Source organism: Rutilus rutilus (assembly GCF_951802725.1).
Source record: "Rutilus rutilus genome assembly, chromosome: 13".
In the NCBI taxonomy this organism is placed as follows: Eukaryota; Metazoa; Chordata; class Actinopteri; order Cypriniformes; family Leuciscidae; genus Rutilus; species Rutilus rutilus.
In genome coordinates, this window is record NC_140218.1 from 31,591,597 (window position 1) to 31,605,451 (window position 13,855).

General features: G+C 38.4%; 1 protein-coding gene across 4 annotated transcripts in view; it reads right to left on the minus strand.

Moving 5' to 3' along the window:
- Positions 1-13,855, minus strand: part of hdac7a (histone deacetylase 7a) — an 89,027-nt gene that overhangs the window by 54,725 nt on the left and 20,447 nt on the right. For 2 of the 4 annotated variants that reach the window (XM_084427479.1, XM_084427477.1), the window contains exons 1-2: positions 11,135-11,323; positions 10,282-10,350 (exon numbers count right to left, since the gene is read on the minus strand). In XM_084427479.1, coding sequence (XP_084283605.1) covers positions 10,282-10,350; positions 11,135-11,156 — 91 coding nt within the window. In that variant the 5' untranslated portion in view covers positions 11,157-11,323. Of the gene's footprint in view, positions 1-10,281; positions 10,351-11,134; positions 11,324-13,855 lie in introns of those variants that run through there. The other 2 variants (XM_084427480.1, XM_084427478.1) reach the window with 1 other exon arrangement.

A 13,855-nucleotide genomic window follows, 5' to 3' on the forward strand; every position in this document is an offset into this window, starting at 1 on the left:
AAACCTCTGATAACATATGCAGGGGTCCAAAAGTCTGAGACCACTCGTCAAAGTGCTGCTCTTCTTTTCATAAGAGGTTCAATACTACATTTTCATTGTGGACTTTTTGCCATATCTACTATTGATAATGTATACGTGCGTATCAGGTTTAGCATTCTGCAGAAGCCTAATCTTCAGCTTCCCTCATTCCTTGCACTACATTTGAAGGCAAAGTGAATAAACTTTCCAAAGTGGCAGTGAGATACGTTGACACATTTAAATAGGCCTCACGTTCTCGCTCTCTATTTTACTGTTGCTAAATCGACCTTGTGCAAGACAGGATCTCCAATTTTAGAAGCATTTGACCGCATTCACATACACCCTCTCGCTGCGTTCTTCGCTCGCTCCTAATCTCACCATCTGCTTTCCTTTCTTTATCTCGCCATCTATCACTCCTGTCCTGATATTTCCCATTCCTCCTGCTCAGAGAAACCTAATGTGACATGATTCAAACCTTTACAGTCCATTCTCGCTCTCTCTCTATATATACACACAGTGTGTATATCTTTATATATTCTTTTCACACACACATAGGCTCTCTTTTAAAATCTGTAACTCTGTGCACCACACAAATAGCACTCACTATTGATTACAATAGAGTTTAACTTTAGCAAGTTACCAAAATAACAACTCGACATTCAAATAAGCAATAAAAAACCACACACATAAATATCAGGCAAAACAGTCTACACTCTAAAAATGCTGGGTTGTTTCAACCCATGTTTGGGTCAAATATGGATACACCTAAAAGTTGGGTTTGTCTACATTTGACCCAAACATGGGTTGAAACAACCCAGCATTTTTAGAGTGTATTTTTCGTTAGATGCATTCATTATCAACATTCTAGCATTATGTGAAAAAGAAGCGTGCTTAATCGTATTGAATGTGCAGATTGATGTGAATCTTAACTTTTTAAAAGTTGTACACTTAAAGAGAGACACTTTCATGACTGTTTCGTAACACATTTAAGTACACTTCTAAAAAGTGCACTTTGTAATAATGTCAAATTAAAGGTTTTATGTTAAAGTACATTTTAAATCGTTACGTTCTATTAGTATTAATCTTTGTATTTAAGTGTTGACTAACAAATACTAAAGCACATGTGAAGTAATTTTAACTTATTCAACATTATATATAAAGTAAACATATATATAATATGAACTAAAATTGCAACTTCATCATTATAAATGTGTAATAACAAATGTATTTAAATACATGACATACAAGTTTCAATAGAAGTGACATTAAAGTATATTGTAGTTTACCATAAATTCTTGTCAGTGCATTCAGCAGTAACTTTAACCATGTTTCAAAGACAATAGAAGTAATTGTGAAATTGCATATAAATATACACTTAAGTCCTTTTAAAGTGGGACTTTAATAGTATATCATACACTTTCATTTAATTGCAAATATCATGCAGTTAAGTGTCTGAAAACACTGCATTCAGTTCAAACTGTAGTCAGTTATTTTAAAGTATATTATTTCCATAATAACTACTCTTTTTAAAAGTGTGCTAAAGTGGACTTATCCTGAAGTCTTGAAATACTGCCTATATACAGACACCAGCTCACGTTTCGGAACAGAGCAACAATATCTCTTCCTCTATTTAGTAATAATGTAAATTAAATGAATATAGGATTGTAATGGATTATGTTTAAGTATCAACTAATATAGAGATTCATACGTGTGTTTTCATCCTGAGTGTTCCTGCAGAGTCCACAGCTGTCTGAGCTATTCAGACCCGTTGCTTCCGCGGCAGCTGCTCGGGACGCTCGTCGTGTGTGTGTGTGTGTGTGTGTGTGTGTGTGTGTACTATTCTTACATTTATAGCTGGTCGCAAATACTTGAGCATCTGCAGATACACAAGGCATGTGTATTCCTGTCAACAAGAAGATGATGGCTTGTACGAGAGGAAGAGTGGATGGATTATTCAAGCTCCTGCTCAGTGATTCCCTTTCAGTAGCGGAGAACGTTTCCACTCAATCCCAGACTTTTAACAATGCCAGTGTGTTATTCTGGGATGACGGCCAGTCCACACGTAATTTAACTCAGATTAGCTCAACTCAAAACAAATGTGAAACAACAAAACGGTGTATGACCGTAATATCAAAGGCTGTCTGCTATTGGTCTGGTGAACGTGTAAGGGAATGTGGTTGGAAGATTTCGGCTGGAGGAACCATTTTAAGGTTCAGACAATTGATTATTTAAAAAAAAAAGTTATTTCTTTAAGTATCAAATTCGTCTCAGATTTTCTCAGACATTCCTAAAATAGACAAAAATTAGACAATTGTTTACATACAGAGCTTTAAAATGTATATGGTTTAGTTAGATCAGATCATCTGTCCTCTTCTGAAACTCTAGCGGAGATGCGTGTGAGATTTTGTTCTCAGAAACATCTGGGAAACAGGTGACTTTTGATCTCGTCGCTGTCTATGAGAAACGACGTAGATATTAAGTAGATCTTACTCCATTCTAAATCTGTTCGTATTTTCATCCAGATAATATTCTTTAACTACATCTATTAAAACTACATCTATAAAAAAAAAAAAATGTTAATTGAAATAAAGCTGAAATAAAATATAATATAAATATTAGACGAACACATTATTTAAAAAAACTTAAATTAAAATAAGAAATGTTGCTTGCCATGGGCAACTAATTGAAATAAATAAGCTGAATTACTAAAATTACTGAAACTAAAATTGAAACAAAAATAAATTAAGGCTAAATAGAAATATTTAAATAATCTTAATAAATGGCAAAAGCACGACACCAAACAAAATGACTAAAATTAAGATTAAAACTAAAAATGTAAAAAAAAAAGCTAATGCATAATTTATCACTATTATCTTAATTTTAGTTTTAGAAATTTTGTTTTGTGTTGTGCTTTTGCCATTCATTAAGATTATTTAAATATTTCTATTTAGCCTTCATTTATTTTTGTCTCAATTTTAGTTTCAGTAATTTTAGTAATTCAACTTAAACTTATTTATTTCAAGTAGTTGCCCTATAATATAATGATAGCATATAAATAATACTAAAATAACACTAAAGCACGTGCAGTCACACAACTCTCATTCAGAGTTGAAGAAAATTCAAAATCATAAACAGTTTTATTATTTTTCAGTTCTCTCTAAAGACTGCTGACTTCTTGTTACTCGATGTGGCTTCTAACCCAAAGTGTGTTACAACATGACTGAAAGACATAAGCAGATTGTGGAGTCATGCTAGTCAGCTGATGCGACTACACATCATCAGGAGTGTGTGTGTGTGTGTGTGTGTGTGTGTGTGTGTGTGTGTGTGTGTGTGTGTGTGTGTGTGTGTGTGTGTGTGTGTGTGTGTGTGTTTTACAGGTAGCTACTGCATTTTATCAGAAAGAGTAACTGCCTAACCAGGGCAATGAGAGGAATGTGTCTGATGTTGAAAAGATAGCATTACAGAGGAGAAAGGGCAGGAGTAAAGGAGCGTTGCCTCGGGGTGGGGTCACATCTGTGTGTGTGAGATGGTTTGAAAGGTATGTCCCACTAATGAAGAGAATACTAAAGCCTAAAAAAAGTGTGTGAATATAAACGCTTCTGGCTACGTAAGCTCAATGTTTACAGCTGCTTCCCTAAATAGCAATTCTAGTTAAGCTTGATTTCACGTTTCTAGAAAAGAAAACAATTCATAGCGCAGCACGAGTACGCGTTGCATTCTCAGAGTCTCCACAAGGAGCGCTGTAATGACACATCTTGCTTAACGTTAACGTTAAATAATCATATTTATTTCCTTAATATAGTTGACCAGGGGTGCGTTTCCCAAATGCATCGTTAGCCAACTATGGTCGCAAGTTCTGTCGTTATCAGAATATTTCAACGAGTCGGTGTTTCGCGAACGTGCTGTAGTGCGTAAGAACGAGCCTATGATTGAATCTGGAAGTAAAGCAAAATAACTGAGAAAAATGAGAAATAGTGCTCAGATGCCATGTCCGTAATATATAGCAAAACATCTAGCGTTATTCAATCTCAAACAGATTCATTAAAGTAGTTATTACTCCACCACCTGTGTGACGTCATTAACCAACGTGGTTGAACGACTGATTTGCGACAGTACGGTTTCGGGAAACAATCGTGACTAGCTAGTTGATTTCTTCAACGATGTATCGTACTATAGTAGCGAAGCAGCGAGTTGTACGGGAAACGCACCCCAGATCTTGCTATAAATGATTCATTGTTGCACATTATTCCAAAACAAAAATAAATTTGTCTTTGTATCTATAATCAAACTGTAATTACTTGCAACAGCTTTGAAATGGCTTTTTTTCAGTTGACACCATAATGCCAACTTAATTTTCATAAAAAAAAAAAAGTCTTTCATTTTTCACTCGGAGATATCTCTCATGGACGTACCATTGAGTTACAGACGGTAAAGGCGACTGTATCGCCCCCTAGAGTATGGAGGTTTGTTACTGCCGCAATGACACGTTAACCAATCATTCACGTTTGCATATTAATCTGACCTACGTAAGTGTGTTCGGTGCATTACAGCATAATTGGATTGTACTTCTGCTCTCGGTACGGTCACAGCGCAAATCATTTTTGAGAGAGACAGGCACGGAGGAGGTTACGTCTACCCGCAATTTACTGCACACTCAAAATGGCGCCACTCAACAGTGTAATTCAGTGTTTGAACTCCAACAACTCTCAAGTGGACACAAAAATGCACATAATGACACCTCTCCACGCAGATTTCCCTCTTTCCTCTTAGCCCTTCACTCCCTCTCGCCCTTCCTCAGCTATCCGTTCCCTTTCCATGGATTCTTTTTTATTTAACAACCATTCTGGGAAAGCATTCGCCAGGAACACATCTCATACATATGCAGCCTCACGGACTTCTGTCTGAGCCTCCGACAATGAAGGAGGACATTAACATTCCCTGTAACCTCAAATACACACACACACACAAACCGACTCACACTGGCTCACTGAGCTCTTTTTGTGCTGTGCGCTCTAACAAATGAGCACCTTTGTGTCCGAACACTTCCTTGTCTCCAAACATTCAGGGGGTCAAACACAACGTTCTGATCCTCACAGACCTCGGTTGAACTTGCTTCTAAAAACAGCAGGCCGGTGTGGGCTGCTCTGGGAAAACAGGATTAGTTCATTCCCAGCGACTCCAGAAAGCTGGCTTCAGCCAACACAGTTTTTATATGTAGATAATAACCAATAGGGCTTGTATATTTACTAAGTGTTCCAGAAAGGTTATCGACTAGTTACCTGATGTAAAATGACACGGCGTGCAGCTTAAGTGGTCTGACGGCCAGCTGGAGAACACGTCCCATTCTGTGTCTCAGTTTCACTTTTATTATCTTTAACTGTTCACATAGCAATCAATAGTGGCACAACTAATTGACAAGTTGGTGGAACAATCCTTTACTAAGCAAGACGTGTATTTATTTTCCCTCCTGCTGTGCAATGTAAGTCACATGGTGCACAACTAGTCAACACAAGCTCAAACCTCAAATAGTGGTACAACTAACCGATTAGTTAACTAGCCAGTGCAACTATTTGCTAACCTAAAAAAATCAAGAACAAATGCAACAGGAGTCAAGCGATCCACTGCTAGTCGAGAAAGGCCTATAACATCTAATATTTGCAGAACTAATAGATTAGTTAATAAGTCAGTGCAACAATTTACAAACAAACAAAAAAGCAGTTTCTATCGCCATATAGAACAAAGACAAAAGAAGTCATGTGACTAGGTCTACAACATCAAATAGTGGTAGAACTAATCAGATAGTGAACTAGTCAGCGCAAACCCTACTAAACAGGAATCTCAATTTTCCTCCCAATATAGAGCAAACACAGTTACGTCACATGGTCCCAAACTAGTCGACGCTGGCTCAAAACATGAAACTGCTCGTGAATTTACGAACCAAAAAACGGAATTTCTTCCAGCTGCCGCCATATAGAATAAATGCAACTTGAGTCAAGTCAACACAGGCCCAAAACAGCTAAAAGTTGCAGAATTAATAGATTGTTTTTTATCAATCGTCTCATTGAGACGTGGTCTGGGAACCACATGTTCATTTTCTCGTATTTGAGGCGTGGTTTACGAATGCCCAGAGCCGTTTATTGGGCGCTACGAATGTCTATCGAATGCGCCTGTACGTAGCTCATAGCCAATCGTTTCAATTATACCAGATGACGTATGTAGAGCGACAGAAATTCGACGAGGAAGAAGACGAAATAAACTTGCGTTCTAAACTACTTAGAACACTATCTAAGGCCGCGTCTGATGCCATGTCGGATCCATAGATATAAACAAACTGCTTCGGTGTGTCGCATAGACGTCGTCATCGTCTTGCTGCTCCCTCCCCGTTCTGTGATTGGTTCCCTTTTTGAGGGGAAAATCTGGTCCATGGTGTCCAGGCTGCCTAGCAGCGTGAATAAAATCACGCTGCACGCAAGGAAGCATGGAAAAACCCAGGCTAAAATTGGTTAATAAGTCAGTGCAACAATTTACAAACAAACAAAAATGTATTTTCTATCATCTATCGTCATATAGAACAAGGACAAAAGAAGTCATGTGGTGCATGACTAGACAATACAGGTCTAAAGCATCAAATGGTGATATAACTACTATTCAATTACTTAACTAGTCAGTGCAACAGTTCACTAATCAAAACCTGAAGTTTCTTCCAGCTGCCGCCATATAGAACAAATGCAACAGGAGTCAAGTGATTCACATTGCTAACGCTGGCTCAAAATATCAGGTGGTGCATGACTAGTCAATACAGGTCTAAAACATCAAATAGTGGTAGAACTAATCAGATAGTGAACTAGTCAGCGCAAACCCTACAAAACAGGAAACTCAATTTTCCTCCCAATAGAGCAAACACAGTTACATCACATGGTCCCCAACTAGTCAACGCTGGCTCAAAACATGAAACTTCTAGCTGTTGTCATATAGAACAAGCACAATGCAATCATGCAATCCATGACTAATCCACACAGGCTCAAAGCATTGAGTAACTGAACAGTCTACTAGTTTATAAAATCTCTACTTATCTACAAATGGAATTAAGCAGAAACTATCCAGACGGCAACATAGCGTCGGCCCAGAATCCACATGTACCAGATGTGGCCCGGATCTGGGCCGACACTATGTTGCCGTCTACACCTGCAACTGGGAAACAACGCAAAAACCTTCAAATCTTTGATATTGCCGGGTAGATAGTCCACGGTACGAGTTACCTCACTTAGAAGAACTGAAAAATCACACTCAAAATCAAAGATGTTTCAGAAGCCGGGACTGTGACATCCTGGATGAATCACGAAGGGCTCAGATTTACTTGTACGAAAGCAAACGCTACCTAGCTCGTCAGTGCACCACATCACTTAAATGTCAGCGCCACTGTCACGCAGCTTTTGTCTGGACCCTGCGAGTGATATTTGTACATGTTAAGAGTTAACTTGTGCCTTGAAGCTGTTAGTGTCTTTTTCCCCCTCGTCTGAGCGGTGATGACAGCCGCAGCGGTGAAGGAGGCTGGTGTCAGCTGACCCCGCTTTCAGCCAGTAACAGGAAATGTGATCTTTACTGCAGCTCCCTGAAAAACAATCTCGCTATTGTCAGCTTGACTCTCCTGTCCCTCTGCCCCTCACGGGGGAGGGATGCAAAAACCACCTCACAATGAACATCTTCCCATCATTCCTGTCAGCTAACACATAACCCTGGACATTTATGTTGCCCCACAGGTAAATCAATTTCAATGAACTGGGGGAGGAGATCACAATGGTACACTGTAAAAAAAACAAAAAAAACATGCAGTTGTTACCTTAAGGAGATTTTTTGCTGGTATGACCTAACATAGTCAGGTTGATTTAGTCATATTAAACTAAACTAAAAATGTAAGTACAATCAACTTGGATTGTTTAAGTCATTTCAACTTAAATTGCATTAAACTGAAATTGCTGAACTTATTTTGATGAGTTAAAGCGATGTAAAACATGTTGTTATAACTTATTGATCATAGTTGTGGCAACACTTTACAATAAGGTTCATTAGTTAGCATTTGTTAACTACTAAGAATGAACAATACTTCTACAGCATTTTATTAATCTTAGTTCATATTAATTTCAACATTTACTAATACATTATTAAAATCAAAGGTTGTATTTGTTAACATTAGTTAATGCACAGAGAACTAACATGAACAAACATTGAAAAGCTGGATTTTTATTAACTAACATTAATAAATACTGGAACAAATGTTTTGTTCGTTGTTAGTTAATGCTAATGTTAACTAATGAACCTTATTACCATAATCTTTTACAGTGAGCTTTGGGTCCTGAAAACCAGCAGTTAAAATTCAATAAACTGTGAATCACACTGGTTTAGAGCTTTAAGTGTATGCAGGTGCATTATGTTATATGGTTATTACATTACTGCGAGAGTGAATTTCTAACGCATTAAGATGCACTAAAGCTTTAGGGGAAGTTGTATGTACATGTCAAAACCACTGATGTCTTCAAAAAAACCCTCTAGAGGAATTCACTCATGAGATAGTTTACACAAACTGTGGTTTAGTTGCTGAACGCAGTGTGATTAGGCACACTAGCTCAGTCGCATTCCCCAAAATCATCTGTAATATAAACTCACGAGCGACATAAATGGAGGGAAAGACAAAAGCCCGGCACTTCTACAACAGAGCGTTCACGAGCGGCCCGTGGGGCCCGGTTACAGATGAACAAAAGAGCGGGAGCGGTGTCGGATCCCTGAAACTTTATCCCCGCGCCACCGGCCATGACCTCATCGTGTTGTTTTCCCCGCAAACGCTCGGCCCGCTGTGGCGCGCGCAACTCGAGCCGACATCGCTTCCAGCAATAGGGCCTATCTGATGCCAAGCAATATCAAGTGCATCGAGCATTTCTGTTTGTTTACACTACCATCCGCTGAGTCACAACTAGTTATAGATGTAAGATAATGATTGTAACATTCGTGCCAGTCGCTTATTACAATATGACATAATGGTAAATCTGTTCAGTGAACGTGATCAATTTATTGAATAATTTATTAGTTGGAGATATCAGTGTGTTGGGTTAAATGTCTCAGTCATTGGCATGAATTAATAATTAATTCTCATGTTCTGTTGAGATTTGCTTTACTGTCTTGATGGGGGTCCCATAAACATGATATAGGCCTACGAGTTAAAATAATGAATCATTATTATTTATTTTTTATAGTACGACTATAATTTGATTACACTTCCATTCAAAAGTTTGGGGTCTTATTAATGTTTTTGAAAGGAGTCTCTGATACTCACCAAGGCTGCATTTATTTGATCAAAAATACAGAATAAACAGAAATATTGTGAAGTAATATTAAGAGTGTTTTCTATTGTGATATATATTCAAATGTAATTTATTCCCGTGATCAAAGCTGAATTTTCAGCATCATTACTCCAGTCTTCAGTGTCACATGATCCTTCAGAAATCATTCTGATATGATGATTTGATGCTCAAGAAACAATTATTATTATTGTCAATCTTGAAAACATTACATTTTCAATTTCAGATTTGTGTGGAAACCGTAATTCTTTTCAGGATTCTTTGATAAGGTCAAAAGAACAGCATTTGTTTGAAATATAAATCTTTTACTGTCAACCCCAAACTTTTGAACTGTAGTGTATAGTGGCTCCAAAAAGAAAAGGACTGATAAAAACTGTGACAAAAGGGATATGCACACTTTATGGATGTCAAATGTGAAACATATTGATAGTTCGTGTGATTCTCTCCACCTGCGGTTGCTCGGCTAGCGCACCTGTGTGAACTAAAGAAATGACGTCACACAGACACCAGAAATCACCTTGTTTGTTAGAATTACACACACACACAAGAACTTTCTTCTGAGAAAACCTGCAGCATTTCCTTTCAAGAGCCACTTACTTTACCATTTTGTTATTAAATGCAATGACATTCAAACATTTTAATACTTCTGGGGTCCACTGAGAGACTTCATCACCTATGACAGCGATATAGTGTCGGCCCAGATCCGGGCCACATCTGGTACGTGCGGATTCCACGCGTACCAGATGTGGGCCGGATGGGCCGACACTATGTTGCTGTCTGGGAATGTCCATGAATGAAATGGATTCGGTTAGTATGGCTTATGTAGAGGCAAACACAGGAATGTCACAGTCTTCTCGAGAAGGTTCCTAACAGCTGAAACTCCTCTGAAATGAAGGGAACATCAACATACCTGCCACTCCCCAGTAGTGACTGTCCCTTTGATCTGACTCGACGATCAGTCCCGCCGCACAACTTCCATCTGTGGAATGAGAAGAAGTGGAGATGTTTGTGAGATCTTTCATTTTCTGCTGCGCACCTATACAAACCTTTACCATGGTATGCATGGTTTCAGTCTAAATACAACAGAATACAGAAACAACGTATTACACAACAAAACTGTGGTGAACTAGTTAGCAACCACTGAAAAAAAAAAAAGAAGAAAGAACTTACAAATGAATTCATTTAAAAAAAACAAGGCTCACACAGAGTAAAGCTGTGACTCAAACACTGAGTGCCTGCTTACCTAGACAGTTTTCACCATCACTGCCGCCTTTAAACCACTAAAGCGTCAGTTGCTTAGTTAAGCAAGGCATTTGGTTTTGAAAGAAACTGCACGCAAACTGAACGTTTTTTAAGTTGAAGATGCATTTCAAGACTCGAGACAGCATAGAGAACTACAAAGTTTCTCACGGGCTATTTCAGACAGAGGACTTCATTTGTCTCTTTGCTAGTCTTGTTTGGGTTTCATATCCACTTTGTTTCTAAACGTATTCGTTATATGCATCAATTTCACCAACGTAATGCACACATTCACACAATTCATATAGGCATAATGATTATGTTTTTTGAAAGCCATGCTTGACAACAAAAATAATTAATGGCAATACTCAAAAAATACGCAAAATAGATTGACAGATCACAATAAGCGAGTGAAATCATGCAAAGCTTTCATAAGGCACACTGGAAATGCCAAGCAAACTGACTTCCTTATAAAGACTAAAGCAAAACAGGACGCGTTTATAATATGAAAGACAAGCCTGTACCGTATGTGAAAGATAAAATCATGCAACAGGTCGTTATTCCCTTGTTTGAAACTCCTTCTTCTTTTTTGCAGAAGTCTTTATGGCCTGGTTTTAATGTCCAAATGCCTTCCCTGTTAAAGCTTGTGTTAATCCTCAGTTAGTAGTCTGACATCCATTAAAAAGAGCAGCCGCGATGTTCGGCAGTGGTACGAGAGGGAGAAAGTGAGTTATTACAAGTATCTCTCGCTAAGCCCCGCCCCCGAGGCGGACGAAAATAGAAATGTGGGCGGAGCTCTCCAAAAATAGCGTGTGACGTCTCACGCCTGCATTCTCGCATTGTTTCCTTCTCTGTGATTTGATTGGCTGAGGCTGTAGCCACATCCACACTGCACTCTAGAGTACTTCACAGTTCTGGAACTACTCACCGTTTAAACCACGGCATATTTCAGTACAGCAGGTGCTGCTGTGGATATAAATGAACAACAGAAGAGATTCAAATAAAAAAATGCAATTAAATGTAGCCTATAATAATATACCGGTCCAAAAAATAGGCTAATGAGCAGAGCACCAATAATAATTGTTAGAATGATTTCTGAGGACACTGAAGACTGGAGTAATGATGCTGAAAATTCAGTTTGATCACAGGAATAAATTAAATGTAAAAAATATATCATACTGCCTTTACTGTATTTTTCATTAAAAATACTTGATTCAAAAGCATTAAAATGTAATAAATAAAAACTGTTCCCCCTCAAGTTCACACAGGCGTCCAAAGTAAATACTGTTGTTCACATTAACTATAAACATCTCTATAAATTCTGTCTGTTTGTGCTTTCTTTATCTAAAATATCTGTTGATATCCCATACAATTCACTCATGCAACTTGTAAATGAATGAGTGAATACATTTATTGCATTCTTCAGATATTTCTCATGTTTACGCTTTCACTCAAATTGTTTTAACTCAAGTTTAATATTGTATCTCTGTTCATCTTCAGGTCAATACATGTTTAAAATCCCCTTATCCAATAAGGAAACCTTTTGCGATCTACACCAAAGATAGCATACATATATGGCAGGACATCCGTGCATGATGCAAAACCGTGTAAATGTACAGTATCTGCATATGTTTTAAATGCATTTCTTTCTTTCTTTCTTTCTTTCTTTCTTTCTTTCTTTCTTTCTTTCTTTCTTTCTTTCGTCCTTCCTTCCTTCCTTCCTCAGTAAAACAGAGCCGGTCAGCATTCACGCGCCGCACACGCGCAGTGAAACCACTACCTGACCCGTTTCTCAGAAACCAGGACACAGTGCCGGTCTCTCTCCAGTGGGTTTCTGGTTTCCTCTGAGGCTCACTCGCTCACTTCTCGTCACCGGCGTGTAACTGCGTACCTAGATTGCATTTTTGGTCATTATATAAAGCACTTTTTGGGACTGCACGCTTTTATTATGATCATGCAGGCAGCAATGAATACTATTTGAATATTTAAGAAAGTTCAAGAAGCTACAAACACAGAATGTGCGGGTTTATTAATCGGCTACTGCATGCATGCGTTAATGTAAGGGGGTTCCGGTGCTTAAAACCTCAATGCTATTTAAATAGGCTTCTTACTAAAATTATTCTAGGGCAGAGGATACAAATATATACCCCTGTGTACATACACACACACACACACACACACACACTGCTAAAATGAAATGAAACTAAGCAGTGTTGTGCTGCACCTAATGCTCCTCCAACCGGGGGATCCCAACAGTCTTACCAGAAACCCTCATCTGTGTGTGTGTGTGTGTGTGTGTTATAATTACACAGTCCTTCAGTCTGAATCATATCCGGCAGAAGATGAAAATAACAAGACCACGATCTGACAGTGAAGCAGCTCAGTAGGGGAACAGACGACACACACACACACACACACACACACACACACACACACACACACACACACATCAAAGCAAACCATTGCCACAAACACTTAACTTTTGGCATTAGTCTTTCAGCATCTACACTTTTAAAAATGAAGTTTCTTCATTGGTACTGATGGTTCCATGAAGATCAAACATCCATAGAACCTTTCCATTGCCAAAAGGTTCTTTAAAGTGTTCTTTTTTTAATGTTCTTCACACTAAGAAAAAAGTGGTTAATTTAAGAACAGTTCACTGGAAGGTTCTTTGGGGAAGCAAAAATGGTTAAAAAAACAAATACTTTGTAACATTTACTTTTAAAAGAGTGTATCATTGTAACATGTGGTAAAGCTCATGATGACGAAGAAGATATCAACAAGAACAGTCTTTAATGAACAAGTCCAAAAACGTAACACACAGGGGATCACTTCGGAAACAGAATAGCACAACCACTTCAACAAACTGAACAAAGAACCAAGGGAATACGGGCTTTAAATACGCGGAGGCTGAATCTGAAATCGCCCCCCAAACCCTCATTCACCATTCCCTACGTATAGTCCACTACGTTACAGCTCAAACGAAAACGAGTGAGCGAATTCGGACGGCCGTTGTGTGTAAATCGGTTGTACACTCCTTATTGTGGTGCATTGTGGGATTGAATGAGTGCACTTGATAACGTCCACTATGGTTTCAGACACAACTAAAAATGGCTGTCCAATTAAATAATGACCTATTTAAGGGTACAGAGGGCGATTTCGGATTCAGCCAGAGTGAGCTAATAAACTGGAACAGAAACAGGTGCTCAACTAATCAGAATCAATGGAAACAAACAAGCAAAGGG